General features: G+C 34.9%; 2 protein-coding genes across 4 annotated transcripts; one reads left to right on the top strand and one right to left on the bottom strand.

The window, feature by feature from the left end:
- Positions 1-7922: 7922 nt before the first annotated feature.
- LOC109801462 (Pseudouridine synthase family protein) lies at positions 7923-24091 on the top strand. 3 transcript variants are annotated; one of them, XM_029271563.2, is made up of 16 exons: positions 7923-8107; positions 8181-8464; positions 8546-8666; positions 8768-8885; positions 9615-9700; positions 9962-10033; positions 10484-10552; positions 10652-10732; positions 10808-10927; positions 11009-11083; positions 11203-11283; positions 12510-12583; positions 12695-12755; positions 23303-23436; positions 23508-23563; positions 23699-24091. In XM_029271563.2, the coding sequence occupies exons 1-16, from the start codon at positions 8027-8029 to the stop codon at positions 23773-23775; spliced, it is 1590 nt and encodes a 529-aa protein (XP_029127396.2). In that variant the 5' UTR covers positions 7923-8026; the 3' UTR covers positions 23776-24091. The 3 variants fall into 3 exon arrangements, with proteins under 3 accessions (XP_029127396.2, XP_082919292.1, XP_020218124.2); XM_020362535.2 differs by lacking the exon at positions 23303-23436 and having other exon boundaries at positions 7932-8107; XM_083063166.1 differs by lacking the exons at positions 23303-23436; positions 23508-23563; positions 23699-24091 and adding an exon at positions 17194-17564 and having other exon boundaries at positions 7924-8107.
- Positions 18357-23286, bottom strand: LOC109793916 (retrovirus-related Pol polyprotein from transposon RE2). The gene is made up of 2 exons (XM_020353388.3): positions 21774-23286; positions 18357-21484 (listed from the first exon to the last, which is right to left on the bottom strand). The coding sequence occupies exons 1-2, from the start codon at positions 21783-21785 to the stop codon at positions 18566-18568; spliced, it is 2931 nt and encodes a 976-aa protein (XP_020208977.3). The 5' UTR covers positions 21786-23286; the 3' UTR covers positions 18357-18565.
- Positions 24092-24179: the final 88 nt, after the last annotated feature.

Raw genomic sequence — 24179 nt, 5'->3', positions numbered from 1 at the left:
ACCAATAAGAGAAAGTGTATTAAGAAGAGCATGTTAGAGAGTTTGATGATATTTAAAGTATTTGTAATTGTTAGACTTATAATTGTGGAAAAGATTAAAATAGCACCACTACTAAAATTACCATCGTTATTTGTGGCAAATTTTGTGCAATAGCTTCCATCTTCCAAAAATAAGCATTATTTTTTTTTTAAAAAAAAACTGCAATTTACATCGGTTCTCTTGAGAACCGATGTAGATTTATGCTTAAATCTACATCGGTTCTTTGTAGAACCGATGTAAATTTAAGCATAAATCTACATCGGTTTTTCAAAACCGATGTAAAAATGTATACATTTTTTACGTCACTCTATTCTACATCGGTTTTAGAACCGATGTAGATGACTTTAGGGAACCGATGTAAAATGTGTATCTTGTAGTAGTGAACAAGTCACTAGTTCAATTGATGGGTCATAAGTTGAACCACATGAACCAAAATATTATTAAATCTATAATTTATATTAATAATATAGTATAAGAAAAATTGTCATGCATGATTTATAAAGACATGCTAGTGTTGTGGTTAATTTTTATGTTGGTTAGTTTTCCATCCTGTCATATGGGAGTGGGATAAAGTGAGTAATTAGTTGGGTGTAGACATAAGAGATTTTTTCTTTAAAAATAAGATAATGCACGACTCACCGGGTTATAATGACCCAAGAGTCACCGGTTTTCTTCAAAATTATCCAAGTCAAATTGGTTTGTGTCAAATTACAACACATATTCGGTCTAATAGGGGGCTCAGACCAATTAGGTGATCGGTTCTTAAGTTAATCGACCAGTCCAAGTTGAATTTAATACCACTAATATATTTTATTAAATTAAAATATATTACGTTCCTAAAATCTTATAACTTTGACCTAGAATCCCATTAAAAAATAAAAAACATTGGAGACAATTGTGTATCAACTTTTATGAGACAAAATGAAGGCCTTGAAGTGAGATAGAATAAAAAGAGAGAGAAAGAGAGAAAGACAATTATATGAGTGTTGGAAAGTTTTTATTTGTAATAGATATGTAACACACAATTACTAAGGAGGTTAAAGACTAAAATAGTTTAAAACATAAAAGCAAAAACTTTTTATATCTATATGTATAAATAAGTGAATTTTCTTTTTTACAAATGTTTTCAAAGGGAATGTGATTCGATTAAAAATTGAGACAAAAAAACATTTGGGAGAAAATGTATACACTTTATTTATTATTATGAAAAAAAGACATTTCCTACCTTTCAATATTTAAAAAAAAATTAAAATAAACATCATGGATTGGATAACTATTGAAAATTGGTTAATGGTAATTATTAAAAAAAATCAAAATTTTTGCCCAAATGGCAAAAAAATTATATGTTGAGAAGTCGAGTATAAGATCGTTTTCTCAACGTATTTATCTAAATACCACATTTTTTTTATGTTGAGATGTTGAGCAAGAAGTCGACTTCTCAATGTCTTTTTCTATTTTTTATAATTTTTAATTTTAATTTATAAAAAATTGTTTTTAGTATATAAATATATATATATATATATATATATTTAAATGAATAAAGTATAATTGTATTAAAAATATAAAATTATTAATTAGATTTAAATAATTACTATAAATAAATAAATACATGATTTTGTTTTTTTATTGAAACACAAAATACATTTTAAAAAATAATAATTGTTGAAGTTGTGGATTTTTTTTCTGAAGTGCCCACAATAACTACATCTTTTGGGTGAACATTTTCTTTGAGGTACATCTTAGTGTGTATGTGAGTAGAATTTGAGTGACCTTTGAAATTTCTTTGCATTTTAGGATCATAACTTCATTCATGTTCATTATATTTCGGCCACTCATTTTTGTCAAGCAATAATCTGAAGAAAAAAACACTATACACGCTAAAAACATTTTGTAATTTATAAACTAGAGAAAGGAATGACATGTGGTTCAAGTGAGCATGTGTACATGCAACTTTGACATGTGAACAAGGCATGTGTATCACTTGAAATTTACCACAATCACACTTTTGTGTTTGGAAGAATACCCTAAATCTCTTTGGTGGTCTTCAATTCTCGTGTGGGTTTATTGTTTTAGACACAATGAATGATTGATTTTTGTTGGTCAAATGTTTCAACTTTGTGAGAGGTGGATTTTGCCACTTTGTCATCCATGCCTTTTTTTTTTTTTTTACAATTTCTCCATCTTCATGACCAATTGAAAACATTGAATTCACTTTCATCCCACTCTTAGAAAATAATTTAACTATCTTGAAGTACATTTCTATGACCAATAATGTTATTGGTAAATTTTGAGTGCCCATAAGTACTAAATTGATGGACTCTACAAGGTTGGTTGTCATGTATTCTCAACGTTGAATGCTTCAAGCCATTATTCTTTAAGTATGTTATCAAACCAATTGGTAGAGTTTGGGTTCGAATGTCGAAAATCATTATAATAACAGAGGAACATGTTCTCTATAACATTGTGCTAGGATTTTTTTTTTCTTTAGATGAGTGATATGTGTGTATGTTTCCCTTTTTGGTTGAGTTAAGAATGTCGGTGTGACTAAAACCTTTGCCTTTTCTTCTCTTAGTTTCAAGAGGGCCTTAGTTTTGCGTGCTTGAGGATTGGATTTTATTTCTTTTGCCTAGAAATTAAGAAATTATGGGTTGGTGCGAAGCTTGGGAGGTTCGGAGCTTGTACGTTCTTCCTCCTTTTCTTTCTTTTCTTCAATTTTAGTTGCTTAGAATCAAGGTAAGGAAGCTATGACTTGATCTTGGTGGATAATTGTGTGGATTTCCATGTTGCATGTATGGTATGAAGGCTCATTTGATGCATAATTGTTCGAATGTTAAACTGATTTACAAGGAGAGACTTGGTGTTCTTAGCTTCTTTGAGATTTTTGAGGTATTTGGGGACAAATCTTGATTTCGTACCTGAATTCTTGTCATGAGTTGTTTTGTTGTTGGAATTGATGTATGCTTGTTGTTTAGATCAATTTTTATGGTTTAAATTCAAGTTTAGAGCTTGTAGGCAAGCTTGGGATAAAATAGATAGGTTTGGAAACCCCAAAATTTTGAAATAAAATAGAGACGGTCTTTTGCATAAAATGGTTAAATGAAATTGAAAATGAGAATTAAGGGTGTCTCTAGAAGTAAACAATCGAGCCATTTTGAAATGGCTGAGCGGAATTGGAGATGAGAATCATGAGTGTCTTTAAAAGAAATTCGTTGAACGATTTTGAAACAGTTGAGTGGTTTAGTGCTTTCCAAATTAGACTTTGTTGTCTTCATAAAAATTGTAGCCCTAGATGTTAGTTTTCCAATGACTTTGGAATCAGATAAAATGAAAGTCTAGAACTCAAGTTATGACCTTTTTAGTGAGTAAAAGTCAAGTTGTCAACATTAGTGAAAAATGTTGCAGTTTTTCATAATTTTTAGTATAGTAGATAATGCAATTAGAAGTTGAGGTCCTTATAAGAGTTGTAGATAACACTAGTGGAAAAAACACTTTTAAAATCGGTCATTTTTTACTTTTAAAATCGGTTCTTTGACCGATTTTAAAAAGTGAGACTTTTAACATCAGTCGCTGACCGATGTTAAAAGTGAGACTTTTAAAATCGGTCAATGCATGACCGATGTTAAAGTGGTTAATTTTTTTTAAAATATTTGACTTATTTTAGGAGGATCCCTGAACAAAACCTGCAAATTAATAAAATACCAGACAATTCATATATTTTTAATAGACCAAATTACATACAAATGACAAGAGTTGGTAAATGTCAACCATATATTTAATCAAAGTAACTTACAAATTATGATGCATCCTAAATTACAAAATGAGTAAAACTATAAACATAACTCGTAGCTAGCCAATGTTTCAATGAAAAATGTAGCCCATTGCTTCCTAATGGTGTTTATATCTTTTAGCGACAATGGTGATCGATCTATAAATATCTGTTAAGAAAATTTAGAACAATTATAAGTAACTCTTAAAACATGATAAAATGCAAACTTAAAATAAAAAAATTTAAAATTCTAAAACGTACTTCAGTCCACCCAGATACTATTTGTGAATCAACAATAGTATGCATTGCCTTCATTACATAGTATCCACACTAATAGTTTTCTTTTTGCTTATGAGACTACAAAAAGAATATAAAAACCAATTTTAGTAGTAATGGTAATTCAAAAGAAAATACCTTAGAAAAAATATCATTACTAAAATAACTTACTTTAAGAGAGACCCAAAACATTTTTTTCTTCAACTTTGAACCTTTAAGTATATGGTATCCTTCCATAGCCCTAATGATAAAAAGATATCATTATTATATTTTAAAATAAAATGTAATGATAAATAAAATAAAGTAGTTTTTTTAAAACAACTTACTTATCTAATAATTGTTTAAAGTTTGCAGGAGGAGGTTTGTGCATCGAACAAATGCATACAGATATATTGTCCATAGGACAAATAATCAGAAGTTGCCAATGAGCACTGCATTGAGAAACTATCAGTAATAGACAATACATTTTTTAAAAATTTATAATCAATTATATACAAATAGACTTACTTAGAAAAGTAAGGAACTAAGTAAACTTTTTTATTTGAGTCAGGCATCCAATTTTGGATGTAAGCTTGAATTTCTTCTGTCTTGTTCCCAATTTTTTGGATTAACTCGGGTTCTAAAAATCCATAAATGTGATCATTCCCTTTATCCACACTCAATTTATGGATAAATCTACAAGGTTAGAAATAAAGTTAGAAAAAAACAACAAAACATAATTAAAAAGTTTAGTCTGGAACGACCCCAAAAAAATGCCTAAAAGTTTAGTCTGGAACGGCCCTAGAACGGCCCGTGGTGCAAGCAGAACGGGCCGTTCTAGGACCGTTCCAGACTCAAAATTCGTCCAGCAACAACGAAATAAGAGACAATAGAAGACAATGTTACCTTGATGTTGTATTCTTCCGAGAAAATGATAAGCTGCACACTTTAGATTAGAGCCCGAGAGAGTAAAGAGAGGAATATATGAACTATTGAAGCCAAAGAGTAGAGAATGGAGCTAGGGGGAGAATGGGAGCGGAGATAGAAGTTTAAGTCTCTGGTGCTACTTTTAAAATCGGCTGTTCAATAACCGATTTTAAAAGTGATACTTTTAAAATTGGCTATTTGATAGCCGATTTTAAAAGTAGACTTTTAAAATCGGTCTTCAAGAGCCGATTTTAAAAGTAGCGTCAGAGACTTTTAAAATCGGACTTTTAAAATCGGTCATAACGTAACTGATTTTAAAAAAGTAATGCCATTATTTACAAAATTTCCACCGCGTCACTTTTAAAATCGGTTACCTTATAACCGATTTTAAAAGTCATTTTTGTACTAGTGTAATATTTTTTCCTTTCATATGAGATAAGGACAAGCTTGATACAAGTAGTATAACTCTTTGTGTGATATTTTATGAGAAAGTTGTCATTGTACGACAGTTGATTAAGTTGTCTATCATTGATATGCTATGTGTGATGGATGTGCTAAAGTTTGCATGGTTGGAGTTGTGGATATATAGGCATTGATATGCTATTATGATTAAGTTTTCTAGCATTGGTATGCTATGTATGATGGTGTAATTTGATCTCTATATGTTTTAACTTGGGGTAATATATATAGATGATGAATGTTGAGGTGTGGATGCCAAGAATGCTTAAGGCATGTTGGCTAACTTAGGACTTGAGAAGAGGAAATTATTTTTGAAAAACTAAAGATCCCATCTAGGGAATCTTGAAGTGGTGCTCGGTAGACCACTATTAGAAAGTCTTCTTTGAGTAGGTGTGTCTTTTAAAATGGGTTTTAAGGTGAGTTGATGTCTCCTCTAAGTTCTTAGTTAGTGATTAAGTAAAGTAGAAAAGCGAGGGCTACAACCCTTAACCAAGTACTTGGAAAGGTTGTGTGGTCCCTTAAAGATAATTAGTGGGCGAATTTCACATGTACTTGATAATGCATGTCAAGGTCATGGTAAGCCTATACCTAGCTATATTATTGCTAGTGATAGAGTTAGACTTTCCTATTGTGAGTGACAAAACCCAAGAAATCAGAGGAGGGATTGTTATCCCATTTTGTTGTGATCAAGTCGACACATTGGGTGCGAAAATGATTAAGTTGATTCGGTAGGGTGAAGTCACTTTGACTGCTGATGTTGTTAGGAGATCTCCGTAAGTGAATACGTGACGACACATTAGTTAAAGTTTATACATATGATGTGTTGTTGATTGGTGTATTAATATGCATTAGATGAATATATTATTGTTTGATATATCTTTGTGTGTAGCTTTCAAACATATTGGTGTTTGTTTTCTTGGTGAATGTTGTAAACCATGAGGTGTGCTTTGGTTGGTTTACATTTTGGTGAATGGTATAGATGTTCTTTGCTATTCTAGTATGTTTTTGAAATCTAGCTTATCTTTGCCTGTTTTTTTCCATGTGGTTAGACTACAATGATCATGATTTTTATGGGAGCAATGCAAGGTTAGCCAGAGCAGACTTAAGGAGATGTTGTTATTAGGTCATTTTTGGGCAATGTAGTATTAAACTACTTTTGATGGTTCGTATAGTAGTGCTTGATCGACACTTAAGATTCTATATTGTTTTATATCGAACAATTGTACATATAACATATACTATGTCTTTATGTGATTAGTTTTGTTGCTAGTTGATGATTCCACAAAATGTAACAATTATGACAGGTCGTTACACTTTCCATCAATGTATATCTTAAGGAGTTAAGCTACATATAATGTAGTATTTGCCAATATTAGAACAAATTGCATTAAAAAATATAATTAAGATGAATTAATTACTTACTCATATTGACAATAAATTTGCGTAGATCAAAATTCTTGTATTTTTTCATGAGATTTTATGTAATATGCCGAATACAAAACACATGCAATGTTTGATCTCGCCTTCACCCACTGTCTTCTCGATTATAAGCACTTTTAATAGATTCATGTATATCTAAGATCAAATAAAGTCCACTTTAAGGTTTGACATGTCTTTTTTATTTTTTATTTTCTAAAAGAAAAACCAAACATATGTTGTTTCACTCTAAACAATGGGAAAGATTATCTCTATTATGTAGTTGTTACTGTCTTGAGCCATAACTAACAAAAGAGTCCCATTGTATAGCTAAGTTCCATCAATTTGAATAATTAGTTTGTAGTATACAAATCCGTCATGTGGACGGGAAATATATGTACTTCGAATGAATGATGGGTCTACAATATTATTGTCCTTTTTTTTTTTTATCATCATCATCATTAGTGTAGTTGTTGTCTTTATATATCAACTAATAGTATTAAGACACTTTATATTTCTATATTTTATTTAATAAAAATATTTAAAAATTATTGATATTTGTTTGATTAATCATCATTATACTTAATTATCAAATATTAAGGTCTTAAATTCTAATCTTATATTTATAAAAGTAATTAATTTTTAATATTATTTTTTATTATTTAAAAATTTAAAATAAAATCATTATATATATATATAATATAATTAACTATCATATATGTTATAAATTATAAATTATACATATATCGATATAAATTATTGATTTTAGGTTTTTTTGGTTGATGTTAAGGATTGAGAGCGTGTTTGGATATACGTGAAAAACCACGTTCAACGTGGAATGTATTATATATCCAAACACGCTATGAATGCACAATTAAATTAAATCTTGCTCTAGAAAATCAAGGTATGACAGCTGCCTCTCACAGTTGTGCAATCCTGATATGGTAATATCGTTTTATTTACTTGTTTGTGTTTTTTTTGGTGGTTTTAAACCTTAAAATTTTTGATTTTGTTCATTATGAAGCTTTTTTAATCCCCTATATGAATTAGAAAATGATTATAAAATAAGAAAAAGTAGTTAATTCAAAAGTGATAAGAAAAAACACGTAAACCCGCTGAGCACAGAGCGAGCATCTCGCGAGGGCTGAGGCAGAGCGAGTGGTAATGGAGAAGAAGGAAGACGAATTACAGGAAGTGCTTCGCGCTTTGCCTTCCGACGCCGTCAAGGATTTGTTGTCTCACCAGGTCTCGTCTAAACGACTCGTTTCACTCTTTCTTTCTCACATTCACATTCTAATTCTCACATTCACATTCACAGGTATGTGCCCGCTGCATCTTGCGCGTGTTTGGGGTCCAAGGCCGCGCCTATGCCTCTCCCTCCCTCTCTTCTCTCTTCGCACAACATTCCCAAACGCAACTTTGCAGGCTTTGCTTAGGGATCCTGCAGTTCACGTATTCTGATGACACCAAAACCCTCCTTCAAAACGACAATCTCCCTCTTCTCATTGCTCAAACCGTTCAACGACAAGCCTATCACTTTCATTCCTTTTCCCTTGAAGTTTCCATCCCACCTATCGTTCTCGACAATGACAACTCTCTTCGGTAACATCTTTTCCACCTTTCATAAGTTTCTTCACTCTTTTTCTTCTTCTTTCAATCTCTCCTCATTACTTATCTGTGTAGGTCATATATGAAAACCAAATACGGGTCCCAACCTTGGTTCCAACAAAACTTGCATATTGGATGCATCTCTGCAAAGGATGCCTTAAAATTTTCTCTCGTATATCCTCTTGAAGATCTTCTGGTCAGTCATTTTTTTTCTATCGTGGCTCTGTACGAGTCGAGATGGTTATCGTTCTGTCAATTTGTTTTCCGATAACACTTTGAAGGAATCATGTTTTGCAGGAATGTAAATCAAGTATGGGCCCTTTCCGCATTCGTTTGACATTCTGTCACGCGAAAGCTTCAAAAGGGGATGAGAAGTGTTCGGATGGTGCTGAGAGTTGCAAGAGAAGAAAAATAGGCATGTCCAAGATTGTTGCTGGCCCTGTGTGTTGTATTTTCATTTGTCTTTTTATGAAGAAACTGTCATCATCTGACTGACTTGAATTTCGGCTCTTCAAATTGAACTCTGAAATTTTCTGATTGACTGTGCCTTTGAGTTTGACTGTTCCAGAATTCTTGACAAACCAATGAATTCATTAGTCTTCTTATCATGTTGCTATTAAAATGGGCTTCTCTTGCATCGTTATTAAATCTTCAGAGTTCAGATGACATTTTTGTTTGCACTGATATTTACTTTTATAAATGAATAATCTCTTCTGAAGTACAATGCTGCCATAAAAAGGATCCTTTCATGAATCCCTTGAAATTCTGTTCCATACAAAAAAAAAATTGTATGGTTTGCTATTTATCAATAGTAATTGTTGATTGATTGCTGAGATGAGAGGAGTATTCCTTGTACATTGTAGATTCTTCCAGTCATTGAGCTTCAGAATTTCTGCTCCTTTGGAATTAACATCTTATTATGTAACTATTAAAAAACTGATCTCATTAATTTTTGTTGACCTTTTAGAGTCGGTAATTTTTTTTTCTTCTTCTAGTAGACTGTCATATGATTGATATTGTTTTCCTTTGACTAGTCTTTGGCTCCGACATATGTTAAGATTGTCCAAAAGTCTGACAAAGGTATAGACACTGCCTATGATTTTTCTGTTCCTTGCATTGACCCTTTGGATTTTATTTTTTATAGGCGAGTCCAATGCAGTTGGAGAAAGGCCTACTAGCAGTTCTGTTGAAAATGATTCCTCAGACTGCTGTGAATTCTTGCTAGAAAAGGTAATTCTTGATTATTCTCCTTTTTTATTCTTAAATGTATTGTGGATTTAAATTGCTTTGCTCTCTGATTATTTCATGTTTGTCAGAATGCAGCCTCTCAAATTTATTTGTATCATAAATACTTGTTGGTTTTCATGGTGGGTTATTAATGGGAATTATGTTTTAATTTGGTTTATAATAGAAACAAAGTTATTGACTTTTTGTTCATTGTCTATTGAGAATATATATAATCTCTTGCTAACTTAGTTTTCCTTGCTTTAGGCAAATGAGCCTTGCCATCTTACTTACTTTTGCTACAGGACACCTTTCTATTTTGGTGGAAGATACCTAAAGGTAAGAATTTGTTATCCTCTCCTACTCTTCTTAATTGGACGTTTGGAATAACATTCTGAAGCCATAAAATATATCAGTTTTCTTTTGCATAGATTTTTTTTCTCCAGCAATGTTTTAAAAAATCATAAACGTTACATTTCTTTGTCCAAATGTCACTCTCATAATTTTATATCTTCATATGTACTGATGTTATATGATATGATATACGTATTGGATATAGAAACTAAGTGGATACATTTGTGTTACTTTATGCAAACTGCAAGTTTACTCTCTGCACTTTGAAATACATTGTTGAAATAATTCTCACAAAGACTGAATTCTTCATGTATGGAATATAATTTCCTTTATTTGGTCTAGATATAAGCATATAACTATAATTTGCAAAATAATGATTGACAAAGTGAATTTATCATGTGAAAATTCAAATTTATGCTGTTAATTTCATGGAAGTATTCACGGAATGTGAGTCAAACACGCTGGATTATTGATGATGAAAGAATGGGAGAAGCATCAGTCGAGGTACTGTCTATTCGGGCAAATAGATGTTGTCCTTAATGTTTCCTTTTAATGTTGATTGTGAAAGATGACAAGTAACAACAATGTGTACAATCATTGTAGGAAATAATTGGTGGAAACATCCTCCAAGCTTGTCAAGGTGATAGTTTTAAGTTTCATGCTGCAGGCAGAGAAGATATCGATGTACTAATAAATTGTGGTTTGTGTCTTTTTAAAGTTTCTTGATGAATGAACTTATCTGAAATGGAACTACTATAGGTCCGAATGTTGGGTCCAGGCAGGCCATTTATTGTTGAGGTGCAAAATGCACGACACATCCCATCTGAACTGTCTGTAAAAGATATGGAGAAAACGATAAATAGCATGGAGAATAAATTGGTAAAGTTGTAGCTGAATTGGTGATGTTTCTATGTTTATTTATTTCACGATGACTAAATTCATAATCATGTGTTCATGTAGGTTAGGGTAAAAAATCTTAAACTTGTTGGTAGTGATGGCTGGAACCTAATGCGAGAAGGTGAAGCAGAGAAGCAGGTCTTGCATTTTGATTCTTAACTGGTTACTTTTATTTCTCTGTTCATGGTTTGCAGCTTTGATTCATCCATTGTTTTATCTATGCATACATCGTAACTTACAATCTTAAAATTGTGTAGAAACAATATGCTGCTTTGGTGTGGATTTCTCGACCAATAAAGGATGAAGATTTTCAATGTGTTTCTTCTCTCAAGGATTTGGTGAGCTTTTATGTTGTGTATTTCTTGTTATCAAACTTGTATTTTGTAAAAAATGTTTAACATACAAAAGCATCACTTGTGTTGTTTTTGATCTTTATTGCAAGTCTGCATAATTCGATTTAGGCTGAGTAGTGCTCAAAATTGTGTCTATCTACTTTTGTAATGCATGCAGATTGTAATTCTGTCATTAAAGCCTGTGATTTATCCATGTCTGTTATGACATGGCCCAAATGAAATAGTAAGAACAGAGAGAGAAAAGAGAAAACAATTCATCTCTGCCAAGGGAATGGATCCCTTCAACCAAGAAATCAGTTATTACAAATGAGTATCAAAATCTGACCCTATACAGTATCTGAGTTTCCCTTTATTTATAGTTATCCCTAGGTACAAAACGAATTCCCTTCAATTACTAATTGTCTAACTCCCTTCCTTTTCCTTCTAGTGTACACACATTAAATATATGCATGCCATGAATCCATTTCTGTGTAGTGCTTATATAATTATACTGATCTGCTATTGCATCATGTTTAGATGTAAATACTGCTACAATCGATTAAAAATAGGTCCTATTGATGTTACTAGTCAATTTGGTTAATGTTATGATTGTTGTCCAATCAATCACATACATTAGTATCAAATTTATTTTCATCTAAAAACCTGATGGAAATAATAGATCCCAAGTTTCAACTTCAACATAAGATTGAGGAAATGAAGCATGATAATTGATTTCATATTCTTGACTTCTTTGAAAGTTTGTTATAGCTTGAGCAAGGTTCTTTAATGCGAATCAACACCTACCACACAGAACCACCTAAATGTATGAGAGTATAATCAACTGCAAAATGGATAGATTAATACATACCTGAGGTTTGCAGTTAGCAGTCCCTCCCTATGGCAGAAGCCTTCCTAAATCTCATCCTCCAAAATCTTCTCCTTCCAACCTGGCCATTCTGTTATGCCCATTGTGCTCCTTCCTAATCAAGTTCTCCTTCCTCCATTAGTTTTAATTCCTTCATTGCTGTACCATATTTCAACCCACCCTCTTGCTGCCCCAACTTCCTCTCTTTTTCCTTGTATAGACTTGGGTCATCCATAATGTATCCCTTGTGTCTCTCCTTGGCGTATGCTCACAAACTCAAATAATATTTTACTGGTATTTTGCTTATAATTGCCTTTTATTTTAATTTGTAACTGTGGCAACCACAAATTTTTCCTCTTTTGAGCAGAAAGTTTTGCAGAGGACTCCAATAAGGGTGCTACATCGTCGCAGTCCTTTAGAGCGGGAAAAGATTATTCATTGGTAGGGTTCCTCCATATATTGATAGTTATATGCCATGTTCAATATCAAGGTTGTCTGCATTCAAACCAGTAACCGAAATTTCACCATCCTTTACTGTTTCTCTAATCTCAGGATGACAATGGAGACAATTGCTGGAAGTTCTCAATATTTTCTTCTGCACTTATGTACACAGGTATTTTTTTTTTGTCTCTTGTAGAAATGGAGTTTTACAGTGATTGAATTAGTTTTATACAGAGCTAAGCATAGGTTATTGACTTTATAGCTCCATGCTCTATAGGCTTTTATATTTTACTGGCAATGAATGATGAAAACAAGGTAAAGAATATATGTCAAGCAGGTCTGATATAAGTACTTCTTTATGGGTTAAAAGATGTATTACAAAGGACAAGTAATTGGCTATCATTTAGTCTCTAGATTTTAGTGGTTAAAACTAGCGGAATGAGCTCTATTCTCCTCACGTTCCACTTCAATAATTATTAGTCACTGGATTAATTTATATTGACTTTGGGTGAAAATATGTAAAGAGAACTTCAAAATTTTATTGAATGTGAAAATGCGCTAGAGTTCTGTTACAAGAGATGTATTTATCCACTAGTTAAACTAACCAACTTTGGACATAACTAAAACTAACCGACTTGCACAACAAGCTAAAGAGTACAAGAATTGAGTCTAGGCTAGATGTTGACGGGTGTCACTTGCCAGTTGTGTGACGATGGAGTAATACACTCACCTCCCTACAAGCTGAAGGTGGATGAGCAATGAAAGAGGGCTCAAACACATGCTTGGACTGAAGAAGCAGAAACCAAGTAGGAGAGAGGGGCTTAGTAAGAGAGTCAGCCCATTGGTCTTGAGCAAGAATGTGAAGAACAAGTAACTGCTTGGCAAACACTTCACGAACAAAATAAGTAAAATTGATCTCCATGTGCATTGTGTGAACATGAAGAGCCAAATTATGTTCGATTGTCACAAAGAACCATAAGGAGAGTTTAAGGGGCACCTAACTCCTTCAAAGAGTTTGGACCCATAATAGGTTCGCAATAACTTGAGCAACAACACTGCAACATTCTGCCTCAATGTTGTATCAAGCAACATGTTGCTTGCAAGACCACCAAGATATCAATTTTGAACCAAAGTAAATGACAGCCCTTGAAGTTGGTTGGCAATCATTAGGGTCTGTGACCTAGTAAACATCACAAAAGGCATTGAGGGACAATGGCTGATGCTGAGAGGCTGGGATGAAGAGACACTATAGGGACCCTTTCAAATAGCAAAGAATACATCTTGATTGCAATCCAATGAGATTCTAAAAGTTGTGCCGTGAATTGGAAGACCTTGTTGATAGTAAAGCTTAGCTCAGGTCAAGTAATTGTAACATACACTTGAAACCAAAGATATGACATAAAAAACGTGTTTCTTATTCGATGATTTTGTACAAAGGGTATATGAATATATATAGATACAAGATAGGCTAAAAATGGAAGAATTAATCAAAATATAGAGATGTGATCCTATGGGATACTTATTTTCAAAATTACATCAAGTTTCCTACTTTCCTAGAAATAGGATATCATAGTGAATATTAATCATATCTCTTAAATTTGCATCAGATCTTAATTTAATTGTGTCATGTTTCAACACTCCCTCTCAAGTTAGAGCATACAAATTGTATGCATTGAGCTTGTCACATATGTAAGTAATCCTTGGCCCATGAAGAGACTTTGTAAAAATGCCTGCTAGTTCATTATTGCGAAGAAATAAGGTAACAATTTCACCAGACATGACCTTCTCACAAATGTGATGACAATCAATCTCAATGTTTTGTTCACTCGTGAAAGACGGGATTGGAGGCAATTGCAAGGCTGCTTGGTTGTCCCAAATGAGGCTTAGAGCACCTACTTTACAAAAGTGCAACTCTTGGACAAGGTGTTTGATCCATACAAGCTCACATGTAGTACCAACCATAGCTTGATATTGGACCTCTGCACTAGATTTGGTAACAACATTTTGCTTTGTACATTTTGATTAGGTAGCTTCTTGGGTTTGAAAAGGACTCTCTCCTTGATTTGGTAGCAAATTAACATTCAGATCCATAGGAGTGTCAATAGGCTTGCAATTCAGTATGTGAGTTTCTTCTAGAGTATCCAAAACATTTTCTCTAGCAAATAGCAATTCCTGTCTTTGATTGAGCTACCTCAATCCCTAGGAAGTATCATAGTCAGCCTAGAATCCTGGGTTTGAAAATGGTGAACTGAGTGTTGTTTTAGTTCTGTATTGCCATCATGATCATACCAATAATGACTATATTATCCACATAGAAAACCAAATAAATGAATTCTTAGAGGAGCATTTGTAAAATGCAGAATGGTTAGCTTCACGTTGGATCATGCCATATTGCTGCACAACACTACTGAATTGCCTAAACCATGCTTGAGGGAATTGTTCAAGTCCATAAAAGGCTTTGTGAAGACGACACACATATCCATGACACTCTCTTTTGAGCAACAAAACCAGGTGGTTGCTCCATATATATACTTCATCCAAATTGCCATGAAGAAAAACATTCTTAATGTCTAACTGACATAATGGCCGTTGTCGCATGGTTGCCATAGAAAGTAGACGAATATAGGCTATTTTAGCCAAAGCAGAGAAAGTGTCACTATAATCAAGGGCAGACACCTTAGTGTAGCCTTTAGCTACCAAGTGAGCTTTTAGCTTGTCAATTTTCTCATCCAAACCAATTTTAACGGTGTAGACCTGACGACACCCAACAATGGACTTTCCAGGAGGAGGAAGCACAATAGTCCATGTCTGAGTAGATTCTAATGTTGTCATCAAATCAATCATGGCTTGTCTCCAACCTGAATGATAAAGAGCTTCCTGCGGAGACTTGTGAATAGTGATAGAAGAGAGGGCAGAGGCAAAAGGATAGTGCAAAGCGAATAAACAGTGATAGCTAAGGATATTATAAGTAGGATGAGGATTGAGACTAGAACTTATACCTTTGCAGAGAGCAATGGGAAGATCATTTGAGGACATGGGAGGATCCAAAGTAGAAGTGACTGGTACAAGAGATGAGTCACCTAAATTACCTGAATTGTCTGTTGGTGGTGGGTTGGTAGGAGCAAGATGCGGTTGACACTTATAAGTTTGCAGTGACTGAGGATTAGTATTTAGGAGGCTCTAATGAAGATGTGGTTGGCTGATTGAGAGCAGGCATGGACTGAGTGACACGAGTTAGGCTAGGAATAGGTAGTACTTGAGAAATATCCTCTGATTCCAAGGGTGATGCAAAGAAGGGTGTGTCCTCAAAGAATGTAGTGCTAGTTGACATATAGAAACGATTCTTAGAGGGACAGTAGCACTGATATCCTTTTTGAACCCTTGAATAACCAAGGAAAACAGACATAGCTGAACAAGCAACTAATTTCAAACCTGGAAGTTCTATCATGACTTGATGCAGAAATATCCTTCATTCCATCCTTGAGGTCAAGGATTTTTCCAAGGGAGAGGCATTGATATGAAATAAAATAAGTGTATATGTGGCAAAAAAGGTTAGTTAGTAAGTTGTTAGTTACTTATAACTAACTAACTAGGGCAGAAGGAAATATATACACATTTTTATGTAATACTCTGATTTTTGTACAAGAAATCGATTCGATCCTATTCTCTCTATTCTCTATTCTCTTTATTCTTTCTGTTCTTGGATAATTCAATCCTAGAACTAGAATTTTCGTAACAGCTCCATTGTCCTGTTGTCATCCATAGATGCAATGATGTTTAATGATGAAGGCTTGCCTAGAAAATGGTCCTCCCCACCAGAGTGTTGTTCTTGATTATTGAAACTTCTTTATTTTCGTTTTCTAACTTCAAGAATTGCAACAGGTTACCATTACACCTTAGACTGCTACCCTTCATGTTAATTCTCTGTTCTATGCTTCCAACAAAGGTGGGAAACTCCACTTCTTTTTCCCAAGAATGCACTAGGTCACCTCTGCAATCTGACTCACTGCCTTTTGGTATTTTCTGCATTCTTCTTGCTTCAAGAATCTTTTGATCAATGATGTGGAGAATGACTCCAGATCAGAATCTGGGTTCTTTTGGCTCCAACAGTAGAACCACCGCATTGTGACTCCTTCCATGCTCATGAAAGCATATTGCAACTTATGGAAAGAATGAATTTCTTGCACTTCAAAGAATTTCTCAGCCTTAGCGATCCACCCCAATGGGTCTGTACCCACAAAGACTGGCAACTTCCCCTTGGCCCAAATATGCGCTTACTCCATCTCTAGTAACACTGGCTCTCCCTCGAAGATCCGGCCGGTCAGACCAGTTGTTAGAAACCAAGAATTAGGAAAGAGAAAGAAAAGAAAGATTTTATTGAATATGTTGAAAAGAACAAAAAATAGGAGAGAAATATCTCCTCCAAGGGTTTCCCCTTCACAAAGGATTTCTCCTTTCACAAAGAGCTAATGCTCAATTTACATAAATGTGAACAAATCTGCATCCTCCCCTATACCAAGTTACCTTCTATTTATAGATGTGATGGGCTAGCCCATGATATCTTTCTAACTAATAACTATTCTAATTCCCTTTATTCTATATCCTAACAGAATAACATCATAAAGTTGCTGAATATCATTAGAACAGACACTTGGCTTTCTCCCAAATATCATAACATATTGTATATGATCTGTAATGAACCAACAAGGAAGGCTGAATGGAGTTTCATAAAAAGAGAGACCTGTTGATAGTCCACTTGCTCCCAATCATCACTCGGCGGAGTATCAATATCGGGAGATTTCTTAGTGAGATAATCTGAGAGCTTTTGTTCAAGAAACCGGATGTTGACAGTAGTGGACCAATTCAAATAATTCTTTCCATTAAGTCTCTCTGATGATATACAAGAATTTCTGGAGAAGGTGTCAGACAAAATTCTTGCTAGAATTCATCCTGAATAGCAACTAAGATCCAGAAAGGAGAACTGAGCCAAACAAGTGCAGAACAGGGGCTGAGGCACCAGAAACAAGAAGACCCACTGACTAAACAGGGCCAAAACAGGGACTGAGAGGCCAACAAACTGTTCTGGGAAAGCAGCAAGGTGAATGAACTTTCAGAAGTGTGAATTTCACGCGCTGTTGGGACTTGGTCAGTTCAAGCAACCTACCTCTGAAACAGAAGCAGAAGATGTTGGCAACCTGTTCTATGCAGGTTTCGTGATGAACCGAGGTGTTGAATAGTTTTTGTCAGGAGTTACATGAAATGGTTATGAAGTCACTTGATAGCTGTGCAACCATGGTACGATGGAGTAATACACTCACAAATTAGACATATCCGAATTTCATGCAATGTGACAAAATTAATTCTATCAAAACCTATTCTATCCAATATTGTAATAGATGGCCCTTTAGTCATTATTTTTTACGGTAAAAGATCAAATCATTTCCATTGCAACAGAGTTGTGAATACATTGAGGAATACAAGGGAAAATATAATGGCTAGAATTCACAATTGATGATCTAGCCAAAGAATGAGCCACTCTATTTGCTTCTCTTCTAATGAAAAAATTCTGATTAACATTAAGTATCTCCTTAATGGGATGAATTAGAATACCACATTCTGAAAATTTCTTAATAGCACCATGATTAAAATTATCTACCAGTAACTAACAATCTGTCTCAAAGGTAACAGATCGGAATCCCGAGTCAATTATCCACAACATAGCTTGTAAAAGGCCAAAAGCTTCTGTTTGCTTCAAAATATCTAATGCGCATAAAGGAGAAAATTCACGTTACTGTAATATTGATGAAAGGTTTTTATACATAACCCATGAACAGAGGGAGGTTAATATACATGATAAAAGAATCAATTCTGTTGGACAGCTCATGCAAGAGCTATGTGAAGAAAGAGAAAAAAAATCTTGCTAAAAGACAAAACAAAATATTCTCTCCAATCTATTTGATATATTCCGAATAACTAATTATATTATGATAATAGCCCCCCACAAGCAGAACTGTGAACATCATAAAGGCCCAACTTGGAGACAAAAGAATTAAAGGAAGTAGCATGAAGTGGCTTGGTAAAAGCATCTGCAAGTTGAGATGAAGAAGGAACAGGCAAGAGATGAAGGAGCCTGGATTGAATTTTCTCACGAATAACATGACAATCAATCTCTATGTGCTTTGTCCTTTCATGAAATGTTGGATTATGAGCAAGATAAATGGCTGACTTATTATCACAGAAAACTGAAGCAGGAAAATTCAGAGAAGTTTTGAGATCATTGAACAAATAATGCAACCATTGTAATTCACATGTGAGACTTGCAAGAGCTCGGTATTCGGCTTCAGAAGATGATCTAGAGATAGTGGACTGCTTTTTAGATCGCCAAGAAATCAGAGAGGAACCAAGAAACACACAAAATCCAGTAATTGACTTGCGAGAAATGGAGCAGCTGGCCCAATCAGAATCTGCAAATGCAGACAATTTAAGAGATGCTGAAGAAGAATAAAAGAGACCACGACCATGGGAGCCTTTAAGATATCGAAGAATTCTAGTGGCTGCTTGATAATGAATGTCCAGAGGCTTGGAAACAAATTGGCTTAACTGTTGGACAACATATGAGATATCGGGCCTAGTTGTTGTGAGATACAATAAGCGACCAATAAGACGTCTGTAAGCTGTCTCATCATTGTATGGTGAACCATGATCACTGTGTAGCTTTAGAGAAGGATTAAAAGGGGTAGAAGAAGGCTTAGCAGCAAGAAAACCAACATCTTCCAAAATTTCCAAAGTGTATTTTCTTTGATTCAAAAGAATTCCTTTATTAGAACGGGCAATCTCAAGCCCTAAGAAGTATCGAAGATTGCCAAGATCTTTGATTTTGAAACACTTGTGTAATTGAGCCTTTATAAAATCAATCTCAGGCTTGTCATTACCTGCCAAAATAATGTCATCTACATACACAAGGAGAGCAGTGAAATGAGATGAAGATGACTTAATAAATAATGAATGATCAGCAGTAGATGGAGAATAACCCATGGAAATGAGAGCTGAAGACAACTTGGAATACCATTGTCGACTAGCTTGTTTAAGTCCATAGATGGACTTATGAAGCTTGCAAACTTTAGGAGCAGTATTAGAGGAAGATGGAACTGAGAGACCAGGGGGAAGAGTCATATAAACTTCCTCATGCAAGTCACCATGCAAGAATGCATTGTTGACATCAAGTTGCTCTAGGAACCAGCCTTTGATTGCTGTCAAAGCTAACAAAACTCGAACAGTGGTAAGCTTGGCAACAGGAGAGTAAGTATCAAGGTAATCCAAGCCCTCAGTTTGACTATAGCCTTTAGCCACTAACCGGGCTTTGTACCTCTCTATGGATCCATCAGAAAGGTACTTGATTTTGTAAACCCATTTGCAGCCAATGGGTCTTTTCCCTGATGGTAAGTCAACAATGGACCAAGTTTGATTCATGTCAAGAGCTGCAAGTTCAGTTTTCATAGCCATAATCCAACAATCATATTTAGAAGCCTGGGTGTAAGTGTGTGGTTCAAAATTGGTGGAAACAGAAAGACAAAACTGTTTGTATGAAGGAGAACAAAAATCATATGTAAGTGTAGAGGAAATAGAATGAGGGGTGGAAATACCTGAAAATGAATTGATACGACCAGTAGGAGCTAGGAGACTGCAGTGATAATCCTTGAGATAGGATGGAGGTTGTCTCATTCTGGTAGAATGTCTTGAAGGTGCAGGAGCAGGGGAAAGAGGTTGGTGGGGTTGTTCTGGGGGAATAGATGTAGATGAAGTAGGAGAAGGTGGGACATGATTGTCTAAATCATAGGGAGAAGAAATGGGTGTCTGAATGGTAATTGGAGTGGGAGAGGGCTGAGTAAGAGAGGTCTGTGAAGGTGTATGGAAAGGGAATGTGAATTCATGAAAGAACACATTTCGAGACATGAAGAATTCATGGGAATGAAGATCATAAAGAAGATACCCCTTGACACCTTCTTTATATCCTAACAAAACAGATTTCTTGGCTCGGGGTTGAAACTTGGTTCTGTGAGCTTGCAAAGTTGAAGCATATGCAAGGCATCCAAATGATCGTAAATGAACTAGGATTGGTGGTCGTTGATGAAGGGCCTGATATGGGGTTTTATTATCAAGAAGGGGACTTGGGATTCTGTTAATGAGATGGACAGCATGCTGAATGGCAAAGTTCCAAAAGTTTTTAGGCAACGAAGCTTGAAAATAGAGAGCTCTAGCAGTGTTCAATATGTGTTGGTGTTTTCTTTCAACCACCCCGTTTTGTTGGGGAGTTTCAACACAAGATCCCTGATGAATAATGCCTTTTGAAAGAAACAAATCATGCATAAGGAACTCACTGCCATTATCTGTTCTGAGACATTTTAATTTAGTTTGAAATTGGGTTTCAATGTAGGAAATGAAATTGGTGAGATGCTGTCTTGTTTCAGATTTGGACTTCATCATTACAATCCAAGTAAAACGGCTAAAGTCATCAACCAAGGTTAAGAAATATTTGTGGCCAAAAACAGATGGGATAGAATAAGGACCCCAAATATCAGCATGCAATAATTCAATCACAGAAGCAGATTTTGTATTACTAATGAAATGTGGTAATCTTTTTTGTTTAGCAAAGTGACAAATGTCACATGGAACATCATGATGTTGGTATGAGACAATGGGAAATTGAGAAGCTATAATCCTATGTGTAGAATTTGATAAATGGCCTAATCTATGATGCCATAGAACGGAATCAGAAGAATCTTTGGAAATAGTATTGCCAACAAAAGGCTGGGTGAGTTGGGATCTTGTAGCGGAGTCTCTGATTATCACATACAGTCCATGCTGATACTTAGCTGTACCAATCATCTTCTTGGTAGAATTCTGCAAGATTAAACAATGATCAATATGAAGTTCTAAATGACATTGGTGAGAATTAATCAGCTGAGAAACAGAAATTAAATTGACACAAAAGGAAGGAACAAACAAAACATCATGCAGAATCAAATCATCTAAAACCTGGACACTCCTGAAACAGAGGTAGTAGCATGAAAACCAGTGGGCAAGGTAATTGAGACAGGGGGAATAGAGTGATGAGAAATAAATTGATTCATGCTATATGTAATGTGATTGGTGGCACCTGTGTCAAGAATCCAGGTGTTGGAATTCTTACCGGATGAGGCATTGGAATTGAAATTCATTGCTAAGGGGGATGAAACAACGGAGTTGGCTGAATGGGATGATGGTGTTGGGATGGTTTTAGATTGTTGTAAAAGGCTCAACAATTCTTGACATTGCTCTTGAGTGAATCCAAAATTGGGATTGTTAGACTCGGGAACCATACTAGAGGGAGATGTTGTTTCAACAGCATTAACAGTAAAGTTTGCACTCGTGCCCCCTTTTGATTGATAACCAGGTGGAAATCCATGTTTGAAGTAACATGTATCCACTGTGTGATTGTTCCTTCCACAATGTGTGCAAATTTTAATGGACCCGTGTGTACGACCTCCTCTACCTCGACCTCTACCATGAGAGTAGCCTCCTCGCCGAAAGCCAAATTGTTGCTGCTGTGGAGATTGATGTTGTTGTGTGGTGGGGGTTTGAGGGAGGGAACCAAAGCTTGTTGCTGCTAGTACCTTGGTATCATCATGGATTGCAGATTGGTTAAGGTGTCTTTCTTGTTGTCCTACCAATGAGAATGTTTTGCTTAGTGAAGGGAGAGGGTCCATGAGCATAATTTGGGATCGGACATGTGTATATTGATCATTCAAGCCTCTCAAAAATCGTATCACAGCATCTTGTTCTCTGTATTTGTATGAAGAATCTACTGCTCCGCAACTACATGCTATAGAGCATTTACATCTAGAGAGAGGTCTAAGGTTATCAATTTCATCCCACATTTCTTTAAGCTGGGTGAAATATTCAGTTACGTCAAGGCTTCCTTGATGAAACTTGTACAGATCTTCCTGTAATTGTGCAACTCGAAAAACGTCTCCTTGTGAAAATCTTGCCTTCAAATCTTGCCAAATATCTGATGCAGTATCAAACCAAAGAATGGATTTCACAATCTTTTCAGAAATTGAATGCTGAAGCCAGGAGATGACCATGGTATTACATCTGCCCCATGGTTCAAATAAAATGCTTGATGAATGTGGAGGAGTAAGAGTCCCATCAATAAACTTCACCTTATGCTTAGACATCAAAGCCATTCTCATTGCTCTGGCCCTTGTGTGGTAGTTCTTACCATCAAGGAGTGGAGTCACGAGCACCAGGGAAGGAGTTTCATTTGGATGGAGATAGTATGGGTTATAGGGATTGGTAGTAAAATCTGCATAGCTCTGGTCTTCCATGGTTAAAGAAGAAAGAAAAGAAATAAAGAAAGATCTGAATGATAACAAAGAAAATTTAGGGAATGGAAACCAGAGTTATGCAATGCATAGCTCTGATACCATGTTTGCTTCAAAATATCTAATGCGCATAAAGGAGAAAATTCACGTTACTGTAATATTGATGAAAGGTTTTCATACATAACCCATGAACAGAGGGAGGTTAATATACATGATAAAAGAATCAATTCTGTTGGACAGCTCATGCAAGAGCTATGTGAAGAAAGAGAAAAAAAATCTTGCTAAAAGACAAAACAAAATATTCTCTCCAATCTATTTGATATATTCCGAATAACTAATTATATTATGATAATAGCTTCCCCCTCCTGGACATCCAAAAGTGACGGAATCGGGAATCCAACCAGTTTTTGCTAGTATAAAAGAACCTGCTTCGTTCCTAATGCAGCAGCCAAAACCTGTTTTGCGTTCTTCCTTAAAAAGGCTTCATCAGTATGTACAAAGAAATCTTAATTTCTAATTAGTTGATGTCTGAATGATCTAATATGTCTGTACTTGTACAGGCTGGGACCTACATCAAGGAATTTGTTCATGGAGACCTTGGACGCACCCATCCTAGGTATGACAAACGAGACTTTCAATTTATGGGATCGATAAAATAAAATAAAAATGTATATTCCCTCCATCGATATTGCCTTGAACACGTTGCCAATACACATTAGCAAGTGCCTTATTTACTACTTTGGTTTTGCAGCATTGGATCAATTTTGGGTTGCAGAGCTGAAATTTTGCAGCTTGATGTCACAGACATCAAAATGGAATGTTTCCTGACCTAATCCGGTTTTAATCTTGATTGCTCGACTTTGGAATCTTCAACTGGAGCCTCTTTCTTCTAGTAGCAAAAGATTTCCTAGAACTCTTATTTCGGTCTCCTTACGTTAGTGCTCTTGAGCAATGCTGAAGTAATTATAGCTTTATGATCGATGTTTAGGGTCTATTTAGTTTGGATTTTCAGAAAAATAATAATTTATGTTTAGGTTAAAAGAGTTGATTTTATTTTGATGGAAAAGTATAATTATTTTGAAGTATAAATTTTTACAAGTTTTATGGGTTTCACAATAAGAATTTATTTTACTTGCGGAAAGAATCTACATTTTTACTTCACTCTTAATTATTGTGCGAGTTTTTTTTTCTTGGCTTATGAATATCAACGGGATTGTGTGAATTTAGTGGTT

Source organism: Cajanus cajan, chromosome 9 (assembly GCF_000230855.2).
Source record: "Cajanus cajan strain Asha chromosome 9, NIPB_CcT2T_4, whole genome shotgun sequence".
Classification (NCBI taxonomy): Eukaryota; Viridiplantae; Streptophyta; class Magnoliopsida; order Fabales; family Fabaceae; genus Cajanus; species Cajanus cajan.
The sequence above is the reverse complement of the archived record's forward strand: the minus strand, read 5'-3'. Positions and strand labels throughout refer to the sequence as shown.